General features: G+C 36.6%; 1 protein-coding gene across 2 annotated transcripts in view; it reads left to right on the top strand.

The window, feature by feature from the left end:
* The window catches only part of TAF4B (TATA-box binding protein associated factor 4b), a gene marked incomplete at its 5' end in the record, with an annotated part of 96997 nt that overhangs the window by 44196 nt on the left and 36460 nt on the right, over nt 1-16341 (top strand). For both annotated transcript variants that reach the window (XM_080920313.1, XM_080920314.1), the window contains 2 exons: nt 5173-5342; nt 9599-9729. In XM_080920313.1, the coding sequence (XP_080776439.1) occupies nt 5173-5342; nt 9599-9729 (301 nt within the window). The remainder of the gene's footprint in view (nt 1-5172; nt 5343-9598; nt 9730-16341) is intronic.

Raw genomic sequence — 16341 nt, forward strand, 5'->3', positions numbered from 1 at the left:
TGTCATATGCAATCTTTCACATATTACAGTGTATTAAGAAATGGATATAGAGTGTTTTGAATAGTATTATTGCTACCCTAGCCCAAATGAAAGTAAAATCAGACCCTTAATGTTGACTTATATTAAGTAAGAAGGAACAGCTGTATATGTTGTTAGGCCGTCTTGACTAAACTAGGTTGGATTTCATGATATTTGATAATTGCTTTGTTGTTGTTGTTGTTGTTGTTGTTGTTGTTGAAAGATACCTGGTTAATCTAAACTTTTGTTGTGAATTTGTAACTTTTTCACTAGAAAATCCCATTTTGTATTTAGCTTCTTGGTAAATTCTGGGATGAATATTAGAAGTTGTATAGTGTTTAAAACACCAGAGGGCACCAGAGATTCAGGTTTCATCTCAAACAAGGTAATAATGTTATTTCATACGCTGTATTACTTCTAAATTGATACTTAGTTTTTTTCATATTGCAAAGGGAACCAGGTTCTCTAACATATTTTAGACTGTGTTTACCTTTAAACATATGAATCTTGTTTAGTGTGTTATGTGCTGTGCATACAAATATATCAATTCTATGTATTATTTATGTGCTGCTAATACATGTTTAATCATTTTAGGAGAGTGACTTTTAAAAAGACACAAAAAATGTCTGGTGAACAAACCAAACTCTCCCATCTTTGAGCTAGTAGAGAGAGAGAAGATATATTCATGTTAGCCAGGCCCACGGTAGATTATCACAGTGTTAAAATCCAACTAAAAGATAGCAGCTAAATCCCTGACCTGCCACACAGGGAACTACAAATAATATCTTAGAAATGAGACCATGAAGTCTTTCTAAGCTGCTGTATTGCTCTGTATAGAAAATTCTCTACAGTTTCCATACCTTTGATTTTGAGTGAGTGAGTTTATTGCTTATAGCAATTAAAAGAACAAATTAAAAAGATAAAGAAAAATTAAAAGAATAAAAGTAGCAACTAAATGCGATCATCAAATCAGATATTTGCAGCACCTAGCAGAAATGACTAGGGAAGGCCTGATAAACAGTCATGGGAGTAACCAGTTGAGAATTGTAGGCAGAGCAGAGAGTTTTCTCCTTGAGTGAGCGTCCACCTGCTCGTCTCACTGAAGGGATTTTTATGACATTAGATAACCAGTTGTGACCTCCATTAGAAATATTTTACCTTCCAGCTGTTCTCAAGGGTGCAGTATTTTTAATGTCACAGTGGAGGAGGTCAGCCTGCCCAGCCAGGGTCTTCACACTGCTGACAGACATACTTGAGTCTGAGACTAGAGCTCCCACTGTACTTTCAGAGTTTGTACTTTCCAACAGCTACATACAGCACATGACGATTTACTAATATAACTTAAGTTGCAGACCTAGTTTATCATACATAGTAAATGATGTTCAGGAAAAATCATTTTTGTACTTAAACATATAAAAAAGTTGATAAAAAGTGAGCACACCATGAGCAAAGGTTAAAAGCTATGAGGCCTGGAGTTAGGTTTATTGGTCATGCCTATCCCCAAGAAGGATCAAAGAGGTTGATAATACTGTTGTGATTCATGCTATTTCATAATATAAGTGAGAAGTTCAAAGATAGGAAAAGTCTGTTGGTACGTGTGGAAACACCTTAACATATAGATCAGTAATTTCGGGATTACCTAGTAAACTTGCTTGATGTTTGGATTCTAGGCTTATCCAGAATGGCATACCTGGGGACAAGGAATGACTAGAATCTGTTTTAGAAATGTTTTAAAGTATTTCTGATATTCACCACAGTTTAAGAAGTACCTGCCTCTCTCAAATGTAATCTGAAAACCTGTTCATTTGCAGAGTCACACAGTGTTTGGTGAAGTGAAAGTGAGAGACTCAGAGCACATGTTAGAGAGGCTTTATGAAAAGAAGGATGAGATACTGCTTACATCTAAGTTATTTAACATGGTGGGCTTTTTATTTCATTCTTCAAAAATATTCATGCTTGGTTTTATTCATTCATTCATTCATTCATTTATTTGCGGTTCCACATGGAAGAGGTTTATTGAGGATTACTGAGACAAAAGGGAAGAGAAAGAAGATAAAGAGTTGAGGGGCAGGAGGGTCTGCCTTTTATTTCATGCTTAGTTTCTAATATAGTTTTAGTTTATCATGGCTTTCATTCAAGAACATTTAACACCTGTCAAGTTTTATTTTCATTTTTTTAGATGAGATGATTGAGTAGAAACGGAAGATTCACACTTATCACAACTGTCTTACAGATTAGATTGCTCGGGCAGAGTCTGAAACTTTGGTGTCAACCTCAAATTTCTAAGTATGGCTCACGTTACTCAGTTGTGCTGTCTAAGGAATAAATGAGGCTGATGATGACATGGCTCTGTTGATAACGTGCTTGCCATGCAGCCGTCTTAGGGTTTCCATTGCTGGAAAGAGACACTATGATCAAGGCAGCTCTTACAAGGACATCTACCTGGGGCTGGCTTACTTAAAAAGCAGCAAGTGCTCTTAACTGCAGAGCCATCTCTCCAGCTGCATAAACTTTTAATTTATTTATAACTAATTTTTTGAAATTGTAATATATAATATACCTCCTTCCAGGCCTTCCCACATACCCCTGACTTTGTACTAACTCAAAATAATGGACTTTTATTTCTCTCTCCCTCTCTCTCTCTTTCTCTCTCTCCCTCCCTCTCTTCCTCCCCTCTTCCCTCCTTCCTAAATATATAAATTCAATTTGATTAGTTTCTATAGTTACCTGTAAGGAGTATGTTCTCCAGGCTGATCCCACCTGTCCCAGTGTACCTGTGAAATCTATTTTTCTAGTGAGATCCATTTGTCCCCCATTGAGCCCTTCTTGTTACTTAGCCTCTGGGTGTGTGGGCTGTAGCATGATCATCTTTTACTTACCAGCTAATTTCCGTTTATAACTAAGTACAAAATTTGTAAGTCTTTCTGGGTCTGACTTAAACTAACTCAAGTTGAATTTTTTCCCCCTACTTTCACCATTTGCCTATAAATTTCACATTGTTATTATCTTGAACAGCTGAGTAGTACTCTATTTTGTGCAAATGTACCACATTTTCTTTACTCATTTTTTGGTTGATGGACATCTGGGTTGCTTCCAGTTTCTAGCTATTAAAAATAAAGCTTCTTTGAGCATAGCTGATCAAGTGTTCTTGTGGTAGACGAGGCGTCTTTTGAGTATATGCCCAGGAATGGTATAGCTGGGTCTTGAGGTATATGAATGATTAAATTAAAAAACATAAGTAACAACTCTTGTTGATGAGGGTGTAGAGCAAGGGACATTCCTCAGGTGATGGTGGGAATGCAAACTTATACAACCGGTTTGAAAATCAATATGGTGGTTCCTCGGGAAATTTGGAATCAATCTATAATACACATTTGTAGATACTATATTATGTTTTAATACATACTTACATAACACACTGTATAATGCTCATGTTAGAGTGATGTATTCCGTTACAAACAATGGTCATCTTGTTTGATGGAAAGATTGAGGAGCATGCTCTATTTTTACGTGTAGTCAATATCACCTTCTGTAGTGGCTCTAAGGAGCTGGAGTGCAGCGCTCCTTATTCTCTATCTAGTGCTCAGGGACGCTGCAAACTCTGGTAAATTAACTTACGCCTTTTAAAAGATTTCTTTAGAGTGTGATCCTAGTTAGGTAGTTATTCCTACCATTTTTATACTTCGTGTTTAAACTTTTAAATCTGGACATACCACTTGATTTATATCAGTTGGAAGTTGATTTTTAAAGCCACTGAGAACTTTTTACATTCACTAGATGGAGTTTATTTTCTTTATAATGAATGTTTTATTAGTATTTTGAGATATTAATTTGTTCTTTTTTTTCTTTGCCCTAGTACAGACACACCTGTAATGTTGAGCTATTAGTGGGCTGCTTGATGGTAAAGCATTGTTCTTTTTTTTACTTTAGGCTTGTGTCTGTCACCTTTCTTTCATTTGGCTCATTTCTCTATGTTAATGTGGGGACTTCCTCCCTTAACTTTATGTCCTACTTTTTAAAGGTGGACATAAGGGGTTTTCATTTCTAAAGTGTTTGATAATTATAACTTGTTCTCTACACAAATGATCATCATAGGAGATGTATAATTAAAAGTCTGTTGGACATGGAATTTGTGGTGTGCCGTTTGCCTATCTATTTATCAGACACCATTAATATAAAGTATCAGACCTTTGTATATCTGTATGTAAGTCATGAACAAGTAGACTGTCATTATACATGGTGGGAAGGATGATTAGATGGAATTTTATTGTATTTCCTCACTTATGTGCACATCCTCATGTTAGTATTACAGCCAAATAGCAGTCCTGTGAGAACCCATTTCATGTTTGGCTTTGTATATGTGTATGATCATGTATAGAATTTTTTAATATTTTGCCTATAGGTTCTTTGTAGCCCATTGCTTAAGGGTATGTTTCAATGTATTCATTTGGTAAGAGCAAGCATGTAAAAAAAAAATCAGAGTCATAAAAACAAAATTAATTTTAAAAATAGATTTTACAATAAGTAGTTTCTCAAGGGATTTTATGTGATAGGACTTCTTGTGACCTAGTGTTTCTGCCGCTACTACGTGGAGTAGTGGAGTGCTCATGGGAAATCTGAGGGGCTTTTAACAATCCTGGATGAAAGCAAAGAGTTGGGTTTCATTTACTTGCCTTTCATTGTAGAGGATTTGTGGGTTGCTTGGGTAAGTCTAAACCCTTTTTTGTGTGTCTCACCACGCAGGAAAAGATAAGTTCTGTACCACACAGCAGGTTCTGATTTCTTCTCCAGGAAAACATATCTTGTGCTTAGTGATGCCATTTTAATTTTAAAAGCTTAAGGAGAAAGATAGGCATTTTTAACATCACTTCATTGGGTAAACTCAATAAAATAATGTTGTTATTGATAAGAACGATCTGGTTTTGTTTTTTGTTTCGTTTGTCTTTTTTTTTTTTTTTTCTATGCAGCAGACTGACCTTGAACTGGCTCTGAAGCCAATAATGACCTTTACTCCTGTTTCTTCTGCCTCTGCTGCTCCAGTACTGAGATTACAGAGGGCACTACCACACGTGGCTAAACTGTGTATATACATGAATGCATGTGCGTGCACTCACATACACACACCCTTCCCAACCTAACTTTTTCTCCGGTTAGAGGTGAAGATGACATCAATGATGTGACTTGCATGGCAGAGGTCAACCTTGATGAAGAGAACGCCTGCATCTTAGCAACACATTCTGACTTTGTTGGCACACTCATTCAGTCCTGTAAAGAAGAGCCATTCCTTCTCATTGGAGCTCTACAAAAGAGAATTTTGGACATTGGTAAGTATAGAATCATGATTATCGACCCGATAGAAATGTTTGTTGAGGGAAATGTTCTTTAAAGAGATGGCCTGGGACTCTAAAGCTTATAAAAGGCTCTAGGAATGCTCTTAAGATTTCTAGAATATTTCAGAATAAAGCATTTTATTTAAAAATCATTATGACAACTTTTTATTTCTGGGTAGATAATATAAGTTAATAGTTTATTCATTTTTATGACAGAGTAATAGAGATACATATTTTACACAAATATTTAATGTATACTTATTTTTGAAATCTTACTCCTTGTTAGTCCTTAGATATATGCATGTATACAATAAAAGTTTGTTAGATATTGTGGTTATTAATTATAAGCATACCTGATGAGAATCAATTTTTTTTTCCTTATATCAACCCCAAAATTTAATTTTACTTTTATTGTAAAGAAAGCTGAGCTAGAATACTAAGATTTTTCTCTAGGTTTTAGGGTGGTTTTTAGGTGGCTGCAGTGAATGAAAGAAAATGGAAGATACTGTACTCATCATTAGGAACCAAATTTCAACTTGTGAAAGAACTATAAGGCCTCATATTAAATGTAACAATAGACAAGATTGCAGATTTTGTATGAATTATACAATATTTGATCTACTTCATAATTAACAATAAGTATTTTATGTATACTATGTTGAACACTTTAAGGCTGTATTATTTAGCAAGCAGTTAATAGTAGCTTCTCCTGGTTAGTTTTTGTCCGTTTGAAACAAGCCTCTATTGAGAAAAACTAATCATCTTGCTTGTGGTGCCACATTATCCAGAGCATTGGTTCAGTTCTTTTTCCCTTCCACATTTTATTTTTAGTTTGATTAAAATCTTAATTAAATGATTGTTTTCAGTTTTAAAAATATTAAATATTACTGTTAATGTTGTGTATATGTGTCCTGTGTGGGGGTTTATGCACTAGTGTGGGGTGCCTGCAGTGGGCAGATGTGTGAGTCCCCTAGAGCTGGAGTTAGAGGTGATTGTGAGCTTTACAGTGTGGGTGTTTGGAACTCAGTCTGGATCCTCCGCCAGTGTTCCTAACCACTGAGCCAGACAGTGATTCCCTGTATGGTCGTTTTCTTAAAGTTTGAAGACATGTTAAGATAATAATCAAAAACATTTTCCCACATATGTTTAGGTGATAGGGCCACTTTGTGCCACAGCTGCTGAGCCCTCTTGGTCCAGACCAAAAGCAAACATGAACATCCTATGGACAGATGAGCAGGACTGTTTCTTATTGGGCCCTGGCTTCCATAACAGGATATCGTATGTGAAGGCTTCTGACACTTGTGGAGTAGGGAAGCCAGATCTGTATACTCTTCGGGATTTTTGGTCAGGGCCTTCTTGGTGATCCTAGGACAGTTTTCTTTATGCTGTACCCTTATGTGATCTACTTTTATCTTATTCCTTGTGAATTAGTTAATCCCAAGGGTCTCCACTCCAGTTACCCTGACTGAGTCATGGACAGAGCTTCTGCATGCATTTTGGGGAGGCATAAACTTCCATGTGGTTGATTCCTTTAAAATGAGAGAGATGAGTTTTGACCTATTGACTGTAGTTTGGCAACCTCTGTTTTAGGAACGATTGGGAAACTATTTCTATTTTCAGTTATTAATGAAACACAAACAGTATAATACAAAATGTAAACTACAAAAATTCTCTGAAGTGTCTAAGCTTAAAGGAGAAAGCCAAGGAGTGAATGTTAATTTCTTTCTAGAGATATTTTCTATTTATAATAAAATTCCTTTTTTACAGAATAGGTATCATCTGAGGGCATTCCTTAAAAGTAGAAATTATGCCTTCCACATTATCAACAGCAGGAAGGAAAGCTGGCCCTGTTCCTCACCAGACACAGCAATCTGGAGCACAGGTTCTGTACCTCACCTTGGTAGCACAGCTGGCTGGCCTTGGTGGTAAAGGCAATGGTGAGCCAGTCCAAGGGCATTAGCACTGGAGACCTAGCCCGACACCCCTGCCCCCTGCCCCTTGCCACCTTTAGCAAGTAGGAGGGAAAGCAGACCTGCACCTGAGATGACTTTATACTGTGTTTATTTTTTACTTTCTTTTTCAGGGATGGGGCTGTTGCCAGGGCAGAGTGCAGATAAGAAGGGGCAGAGAAGAGTTGGGCTAGGGTACAAAGTGTGAAACTCACAGAATCAGTAAAACGTATCTTAAAAACAATTTTAGAAATTACATGTCTTCTGAAAGAATTTTTGAGAATTTTTTCCAGGGTGAAGGTTAGATTAAATGTCAGCATTCTTCATTTTTTTCTCTAATTTCCTAAATTAAATTGCAGACATACAATATAGTCAGTAGTAAGAAGCCAAGCACTAACTAGCTCTCCTTAATTATGTTGACTTTGTTTAAATGTGCTAAAAGTGGGAATTAATCTATAGTTTTAACTTGTGCTCTCAGACTGGTTTCTAACTTAGTGAAGGCTCTTGCTGTTGCATACCCTCAGGACTTATTTATTAACACTTGTTCATTACCACTACCTAAATAGTACAGGTTTTAAAAAAGAGTATCAGTTATTATTATTAATTTGATATTCAGAGAATCAAACCCACAGCTTTCTATAACAGCATAGATTTCTAAATAGATAAATTATTTCTGTTTTTTATCTTTTTAATATAGTTATTTTCAAAAATATTTCCCCAAGAACTAATTTTAAGTGCTCATTTAAAAAAAAATGAATTATGAAGTACCTTGGCTACCCTATGTCTAGTTGTAATTTATTTTTATTGTTTAAACTTGTATATGTATGTGTCTGTATTTGCATGTGAGTTCTGACGCACATGGAGGCCACAGACATTGATTCCCTGGAACTAGAGTCACATTATAAGCCGTGGACACTGTGCTAGGAATTGATTTAGGTCCTGGAAGTGCAATGAATGTAGAAGGCCCAATTAACTGTTTATGCTGTACATTTTAATGAAGTTGTATTTTTGTGGTGGGTTTTTCTTTTCCCTCTATTTCAGTCTGAAACTGGAAATGAGTTCAGTTTTTCACAAACTAATGAATTACATTTTGAAGGCTTAGTTTCAAAGAAGTCGGATAATTCTAAATTTTCTTTCTATTTAGTTTACTATGGACTACATTTCAAATTAAGTTTAAATTTACTATGTGGTAATATCAAAGTGCATTGAGTTATAATATATTTTTGCTGTAGTTTAGCCTTTGAGAATATGAGTATGTATTATATAAATTAGCATACAAAAATCAAACACTTTTTAAATTATTACAAAGGTGTGTGTGTGTGTGTGTGTGTGTGTGTGTGTGTGTGTGTGTGTGTGTGTGTTTTAAAACAACCATAGATGCCTTGAGAAGTGGCTCAGTGGATAAAACACTTGTTTGCAATATGTGGACTAGGTCAGTAGCACTCCTTACACATGTGAATATACATAAATGCATGTACAAGACACACGTAGGCAAACACAGACATAGATACACAGTCTTTAAAAGTATATGTACCTCGATTACTTATTGCCTGTATGTTTAGATTTGCATATCTACTTAGGCAGCTAGCTATATTGCCCCTAAGAAATAGTTTAAACACTGATGATTGTCTGTAAGAAAGCTGCTGCTTTTGTTATTGCCTTTTTATTTTCTTCCCTAAAACTTTCTTCCTTATTACTACCAGGATAAAACAATTTTTCATAAAAAAGAAGTTATTGAAATTAATAATGAAATGATGAGGTTGTGAGCATATTTTAGCTTGTAATTTAACAGGTTAATCTGTTGGAAACATGAGTAGTGAAAAATATAATTAGCAACGAACAAGAAGTATATAGACAAGGAATTAACAGATTTATAATTTGAGTTCACCGAAATAAATGTCATGAAGTGTTAACAATGTCAAATGGTAAAATGTGACTTTCCATTTTTTAATTAATAAAATTAACAGAATATAGTACTAATTTCTGCAGTTACCATTTTCCTCCCTGAACACTAAACTTGATTTGTGTTCTTATTAACTTTGTCCTATAAATGACCTTGCAAGGAGAATGATTCTAGAGGCTAAGGGAAACAATGTCTATATTTTCTGAGGCTCCAGGCTAGGTTTTATTAATGTAATGTCTAAGATCTTTGAAGTTGTGACTTTACCAGGAAAATCATAATCTCCGAACCTTTATTCATAATGGGTATGACTTCCAGGGGGAACTGAATACCTGCTGTGCTAATTATTTCAATTATAAGCCACTACTAAAACATGTAATGGATTTTCTCTACCTCTACAGGTAAAAAGCATGACATTACAGAACTTAACTCTGATGCTGTGAACTTGATCTCCCATGCAACACAGGAGAGATTACGAGGCCTTCTAGAGAAACTAACTACAATTGCTCAGCATCGAATGGCTATTTATAAGGTAAAGAAAATCATTAAGGAAATACAGGCTGTCACCTCCTCAGCAGTATCAAAGGTAGTTTCACGGACAGGGGTACATATCTGGCTGTATTTTTAGAATGATTGAGACATATATTTCATGTTAGTAGGAAAGCAGTTTCCTTAATTGTTTTACTTAGATGTACTTTCATAGTAAATCAAATTGAAATGGATTTCAAGTAGTGTCCAATGTAAGGTTATTGTTGTAAATTGGAGTATGCATTTGTTTTGCCTGAGGCTCCTCCTCAAGACTTGATTAGAAAGAAGGTTGTGTTGGGATGGAATATTGGTTGTCTTTGGTGGTCTGGACTCTGCTAATGGCTATGGGCGGTTTAGTTAGATACATTATGATGATGAGGGTTGATTCTGGTGTCCTGCTTTGCTGTTCTTAGCTGCTGTTAGGGAAAGCTTAATGCAAAAAGAGCCTGTCTAGTGGTGTAACAAGTAACTTACCAAAATGAAAGCACTTGCTGTATTTGAATTGTAGTTTTTGCTGATTTAGGGTAAGATCAGGTGTAAACTGAAATTTCAGAGGTGGGCAGGTACCATGGATGATTATGGATTTTAAGAAAAGATAGTGGAATGAAAAGGAATAACACTTTTCTTTATTAAAAAGTACTGAGGGTTGATTTCCGACATATTGGTAAATAGGTAACTTTATGAGATTTTAAGTTTGCAAAAGGAGTCATTCACTGCCAAATCTCCAGAACCACACAAATTAAAGGAAATCCGGAATACCTGCTACTGCCTCCCTAGTAAACTTGCAAAAGAAATCTTCCTTCAGAAGACCTATAGCGGTTAAGGTGCTTACTTGAAAATTCTTTGTGACATTTGTCAGACTGACTTAAAAACAGAGAATAAGCAGCAGAAGAAGTGGTGGGAAGCACAGTTTCAGTATTTTGTCTGCCCATTTTGTAGGCTGTCCATCACTGCCGGTTCTGCTGTGCTAGGAAACTGCTCTTGTGTGCTTTGATCCTTACGTGTGTCTCCCCTGTTACTCTAGCTAATGTTCCCTATGCTCTTTGTCATTACAAAGAACCAGAACATCTCCATTTCATTGACTTTGCTTGTGTATTCTGAATTTTATTTATCTCTGTTCTGATCTTTGTTTCCTCTGTTTTACTAGCTTTAGGTTTACTTTGCTCCATTTTTAAAATTACAAATGAGGTGAAATAAAGACGTTCATTTGAGATTGTTCTCTTCTGGGTAGACAGTTACCACTATGGATCTCTGCACCTAAGAGATCACTGTATTTCATACAATTGGGGTGTTGTCTTTTATTTTGTCTGTTGTCTGTTTTTTGTTTTGTTTTTTTTTCCCTTTGAATCAGTGGTTGAGACTGGTTGAGTGTGTGTTGTTAAATTTCCCCGTTTTAATAAAATTTTCAGGTTTTTTTTTTTTTAGTGCTGCCTTTTTTCTTTAATCTTCACTTTTGTGATAAAAGAAGAAACTTTATATGATTGAATTATTTGAATTCATTAAGGCTTCTTTTTTTTATTTATGTATATATAAGTACACTGTCCCTGTCTTCAGACACCAGAAGAGGGCATCAGATCTCATCACAGATGGTTGTGAGCCACCATGTGGTTGCTGTGATTTGAACCTAGGACCTCTGAAAGAGCAGTCAGTGCTCTTAACCACTGAGCCATTTCTCCAGCCCAAGGCTTTTTCTATAACCTAATATATGGTGTTTCCTAGAGAATGTTCTACATGTACTTGAATAGAATATATAGTTTTTGATCTTGGGTGTAATATTGATATATGATTATTATCTAGCTTGTTTTAAATGTTGCCATCTGTTTTTTGTTGACAGTCTACATTCCATCTGATATTGAAACATGGCATTTAGTTCAGAAATGGAAGATGTATACATGAAGCTCTGGGTTCAATCTTTGATAACAATCAAAAAGTTGTAACCAGGTTTGCTTTATATTTGAGGCCTTCGCTGTTGGGTTTATATAACTTTATCATATTTCTGTTACTAAAACAAACAACTTAAGCTAATTACCCCAAAGTAAAGAAAGGTTTATTTTGGCTCACAGATTGGGAGGCTGTACTCGATGGAGGGTTAGAGTTGCTGCCATTGGTTGGTCCCATGGTCAGGATTCATAGCAGTAGCATTTCTGGTGAAGCAAAGCTGTTGTACTTAAGGCAGCCCGAAGTTAAAACAGGAGAAGAGGCTAGTGTCCTATATTTCCTAGGGTCCGTTCTGCCTCCTTCCATTATCACATTGGCTTGTGACCAAGCAGGCAACACATGGACCACTGAGTAATGCAGTCTTCTTAACCCTTTTAGTAATATACATCATCCCATTCTTCCTCCTTGTCTTCAGTTAATCACTTAACTCCCCATGTAACCCAGGTAGGTCTTAGATGCTTCGATTCAAAAGATCTCTTGCTTCAATCTCCAGAGTACCTAGAGTTACCATAACCTGTCCTTTGTTGTTGACCCTGAGATGCCTTTTAATATTAGTATGACAACATAAAACAATCCAGCTTTTTCTCTTATTGAAAGTAGGTTCTTTTCTCATACAATATATCTTGATTACAGTTTCCTTCCTCCCTCTTCCCAGTTCCTCCACTCCTCCCCCTCCCATATGGATCCCCTTCTATCTCCCATTAGAAAAAAAATAGGCCTCTAAGAGATGATAGTAAAATATAATAAGGAAAAACATAAAACCATCGTGTCAGAGCTGGACAAAACAAACAGAAGAAAAAGAGCCCAAGAGAAGGTAAAAGAGTCAGAGATCTACACATTTGCACACTTAGGAATCCCCCAAACCACAAAACTGGAAGTCATAATGTATTCGAGGACCTGGCACAGACGTGTGAAAGTTCTGTCTATGCTGCTTCAGTCTCTGAGTTTATGAGCGTTGGTCATGATTTTTAGAGGGCCTTCGTTCCCTCTAGCTCTTGTGGAAGAGTCTGACTGTGGGTCTCTATTTGCTCTCATCTGCTTCAGGAAGAAGCTTCTCTGATGAGAGCTGAACAAGGCATCGTCTATGAATATAGCAGAATGTCATTAGGAATCATTTTATTGGAGCCTCCTCTTCTTCCTCCTCTTACTCCCCCTCCTTCATCAGTAGTATTTTGTTTTTACCATAGGTCTGATGTCTGGTTCTTAGTTACACAATTAGTATCAGGTATGAATGAGTTCATTTTGTACAGTGGTCCTTAAGTCAAATCATGAAACATTTCAAACACAAAAATTTGTACAGTCTTTAAAAGTCTCAATATCACTAAAAAGTCTACTTTTCTTTAAAAGTCTTTAAAAGTCTCTCAACTGTAGGCTCTTATAAAACTTAAAAAAAAACTTACATTATTATTTTAAGAGGAAAGGACCAGCTCACAGTTTTAATCAGAGCAGAGCCTAAGTCCATAAGTATGCACAGTTTGGTGTCTGACATCTGATACTCATGGTCTTCTGGGCCCTAACACACTTTATTTCTCCAGCTCTGTCACTCACAGCAGTTTGTCTTATAGTCTCAGGCCAGCTCTTCTCCACAGCTGCTGCTTTCCTTTGTTGTCTTTGCATGGTCCTGGCATCTCCCAAGGCTGAGATTTCCATTAGGGGCACCTTCACCAATGGCCTCATGGGATTTCTTGAGGGACTTTGACCTTACCACATGGTATAATAGTCTCCATGACCCCTTAAGTTCTGGAGTCTGTCTGCACTGCAACTGAGACTATATCTTACTTGTGACTTCTTGTGGCCTCTTTTCAGGGACTCCAGCTCTTTTTATATAGTCCCTATAACTCCAAGACCCCTTCATGACTGACTCTTACACATAGCCATGTTTGGCTGTCAACACAGGATACATCTTTGGCCTGCTCTGAACCACAGCTTCTATGTGCTAATCCCAAGGAAATACTTCCAAACGATTTCGTTTCAGTGTGTCATTCAAAATTCTGTTGTAGAATCTTTCAGGTAGAATCTTTCTATTTCATCAATATTATCAATGTTACTATATTTGATAGCCCTAAGAAAATGGGTAGTGTTTATTCCACCTGGAATACCTTAATCACTTACTTAGCTTAAGGATTCTTCTTAACTTTCTATTGTACAAGTGACTCTCAACCTTTCAAATGGTGTGATCCTTTAATACAGTTTCTCAACAGTAAAATTATTCCAATGCTGCTTTTACTACTGTTATGAATCATAATGCAAATATTAGATATGTTATATATCTGATATGAGGCTTCTGTGAAATGTTGTTTGACCCACCCCCACCCTAGGGGTTGTAACCCACAGGTTGAGAACCACTATATTTTACAGTGTCTTAGTCAGGGTTTCTATTACTGCACAAACATCATGATCAAGAAGCAAGTTGGGGAGAAAAGGGTTTATTCAGCTTACACTTCCACATTGCTGTTCATCACCAAAGGAAATCAGGACTAGAACCCAAGCAGGTCAGGAAGCAGGAACCGATGCAGAGGTCATGGAGGAATGTCACTTTCTGGCTTGCTTCCCCTGGCTTGCTCAGCCTGCTTCATATAGAGCCCAGGTCTCCCAGCCAAGGGATGGCACCACCCACAATGGGCTGGGCCAGGGATGGCACCACCCACAATGGACTGGGCCCTCCCCCCTTGATCACTAGTTGAGAAAATGCCTTACAGCTGGATCTCATAGAGGCATTTTCTCAACTGAGGCTCCTTTCTCTGTGATAACTCCAGCTTGACACAAAACCAGCCAGTACATACAATTGCTATTACTATTGATTTATCTTGCACATTTCTCTACATTCATTTATTAGCATAGCTAGAATTATTGTCCGAATATTATATAGAAAGACAAATGTTGTCTTTCTTTAAGCAGAAATAACCACTTAATTACACATTCAAGTTTACTTCAAAATTACAATTAAACATAATTGTATATATTACAAAGATTTGGTCTGGTCTATCTCTCAGGATTTATTTTTATCCACACAATAAAGAAAATCCTGCTCCACAAATTTTTAAAGAATGAGCCAATTATTATTAAAAGTAAAATTCCCATCTTTTTTTCTACTGTAGACATTAGTTACTTTTGATTACCCCCCCCCCTTTGGTGAAGTATAATATTCTAATTAATCATAGACCATAAACTGAAATTTAAATAAAAAATTAAACAGTAACCTGTAATTTAGTGCTTTTGATCCTGCTTGGTGGGCTTTTGTTTTGTTCATTTATCTATTTATTTATTTGTTTTGTGGGGTTTTTTTGTTTTGTTTTGTATTTTGTATTGTTTTGTGTTTTGAGACAAAGTTTCTCTGTATAAACCTGCCTGTCCTGAACTTGCTCTGTAGACCTGGCTGACCTCAAATTCAGAGGTTTGCCTGCCACTGCCTCCTGAGTGCCACCACTGCTGGGCTCTACTTGGTGTTTTTCCACCGATGCTGTAGTCTTTGTTGTGGCCATGGAGACGTTTCACTCTCTGGCTGAAAGGTACTGTGATGGTTCTTTTGGATGGGACTCACCTGATGGTGCTAACACAACTTGAGTCTGGGTTTCTAGTGGATGTCATACGTGTAGTCCATGAAGACTTGAGTTAGATGCAGGAAGGGGCGTGTTAACATCAGGAGTACCTGTTACTTAACAAAGGTGGTATGGCTTTAGTAGGTTAGGGAAAGGCATTCATTTGCAATAGCTGGAAGAAAAGGAGAAATGCCACAGGCCGTTGTATCCAGATTAGTAAAGAAAACAGCATGTGAATGTGATATGGTTAAAATTGAGACTGCTTGTGCTTCTTTTTAATTTAGTGTTTATTGTCCCCTTTAAATTAAATTTCTGTCTGTAAACTGTCTCCAGAGTTTCTCAACACAGAAATGGTAAAGATAGAGTGTATAAGAAACCACTGTATTGTGCTTAACCTCTATGCTTGCCCTATAATGCATTCCACATTTTATCTTGTATTATTCAACTTTAAAGACCACTGGGAATTCTTGTATTAGCTTGAAGTAAAATAAGTAGCACTACTAATACATCCTTCTTCCTTCAACCATGTAATACTCTTTTGATCTAGTTAAATACCACCAATAAAAATTTAATTTAGAAAGAATCCTGGGCATATGAAATCTCTTAGTCTAAGTTAATTGAAGCAGCCATGAGCTTGAGGATAAGGTGGGGATGTAATGGTGCCGTGCTGGGCTGCAAGCCTGCTGCTTACTGTTGGGTCCGGGTTTACTTGTTTGGCTGTAAGAGTCTCTCCCTGGGTGTTGAGTAAAGGGGTGCGTGTTGACTGGGAAATACCTTTCTGCTCTGTCCCAAACAAGCACATACACGGATATTTGTGTTGTAGAGGGAGCTATATAGCCATGCTTACACTTGAAAGCACTGTTTTTGTACTCTAGCATACCAGGATAAATGAGACAGTTTGAATTTTGTCATTGTATAGAATACTTAAAATAAGAAATTACAGTTTTTTGTTACAGCTCTCATTTGTAAATTATGTTTTCCCACTACTTGGGAGTCCTAAGGCGGGATGATCTCAAGTTCCATGGAAGCCAAGTCTGCATAGTGAGAATCTGCTTATAGATAAATGATAAATAAATAAATTGTATTAAAACTATTTTAAGTAAAGTTTCTGTCTAAATTAGACTAAATTAAGGGAATCT

Source organism: Micromys minutus (genome assembly GCF_963924665.1).
Source record: "Micromys minutus genome assembly, chromosome: 8".
Taxonomy (NCBI): domain Eukaryota; kingdom Metazoa; phylum Chordata; class Mammalia; order Rodentia; family Muridae; genus Micromys; species Micromys minutus.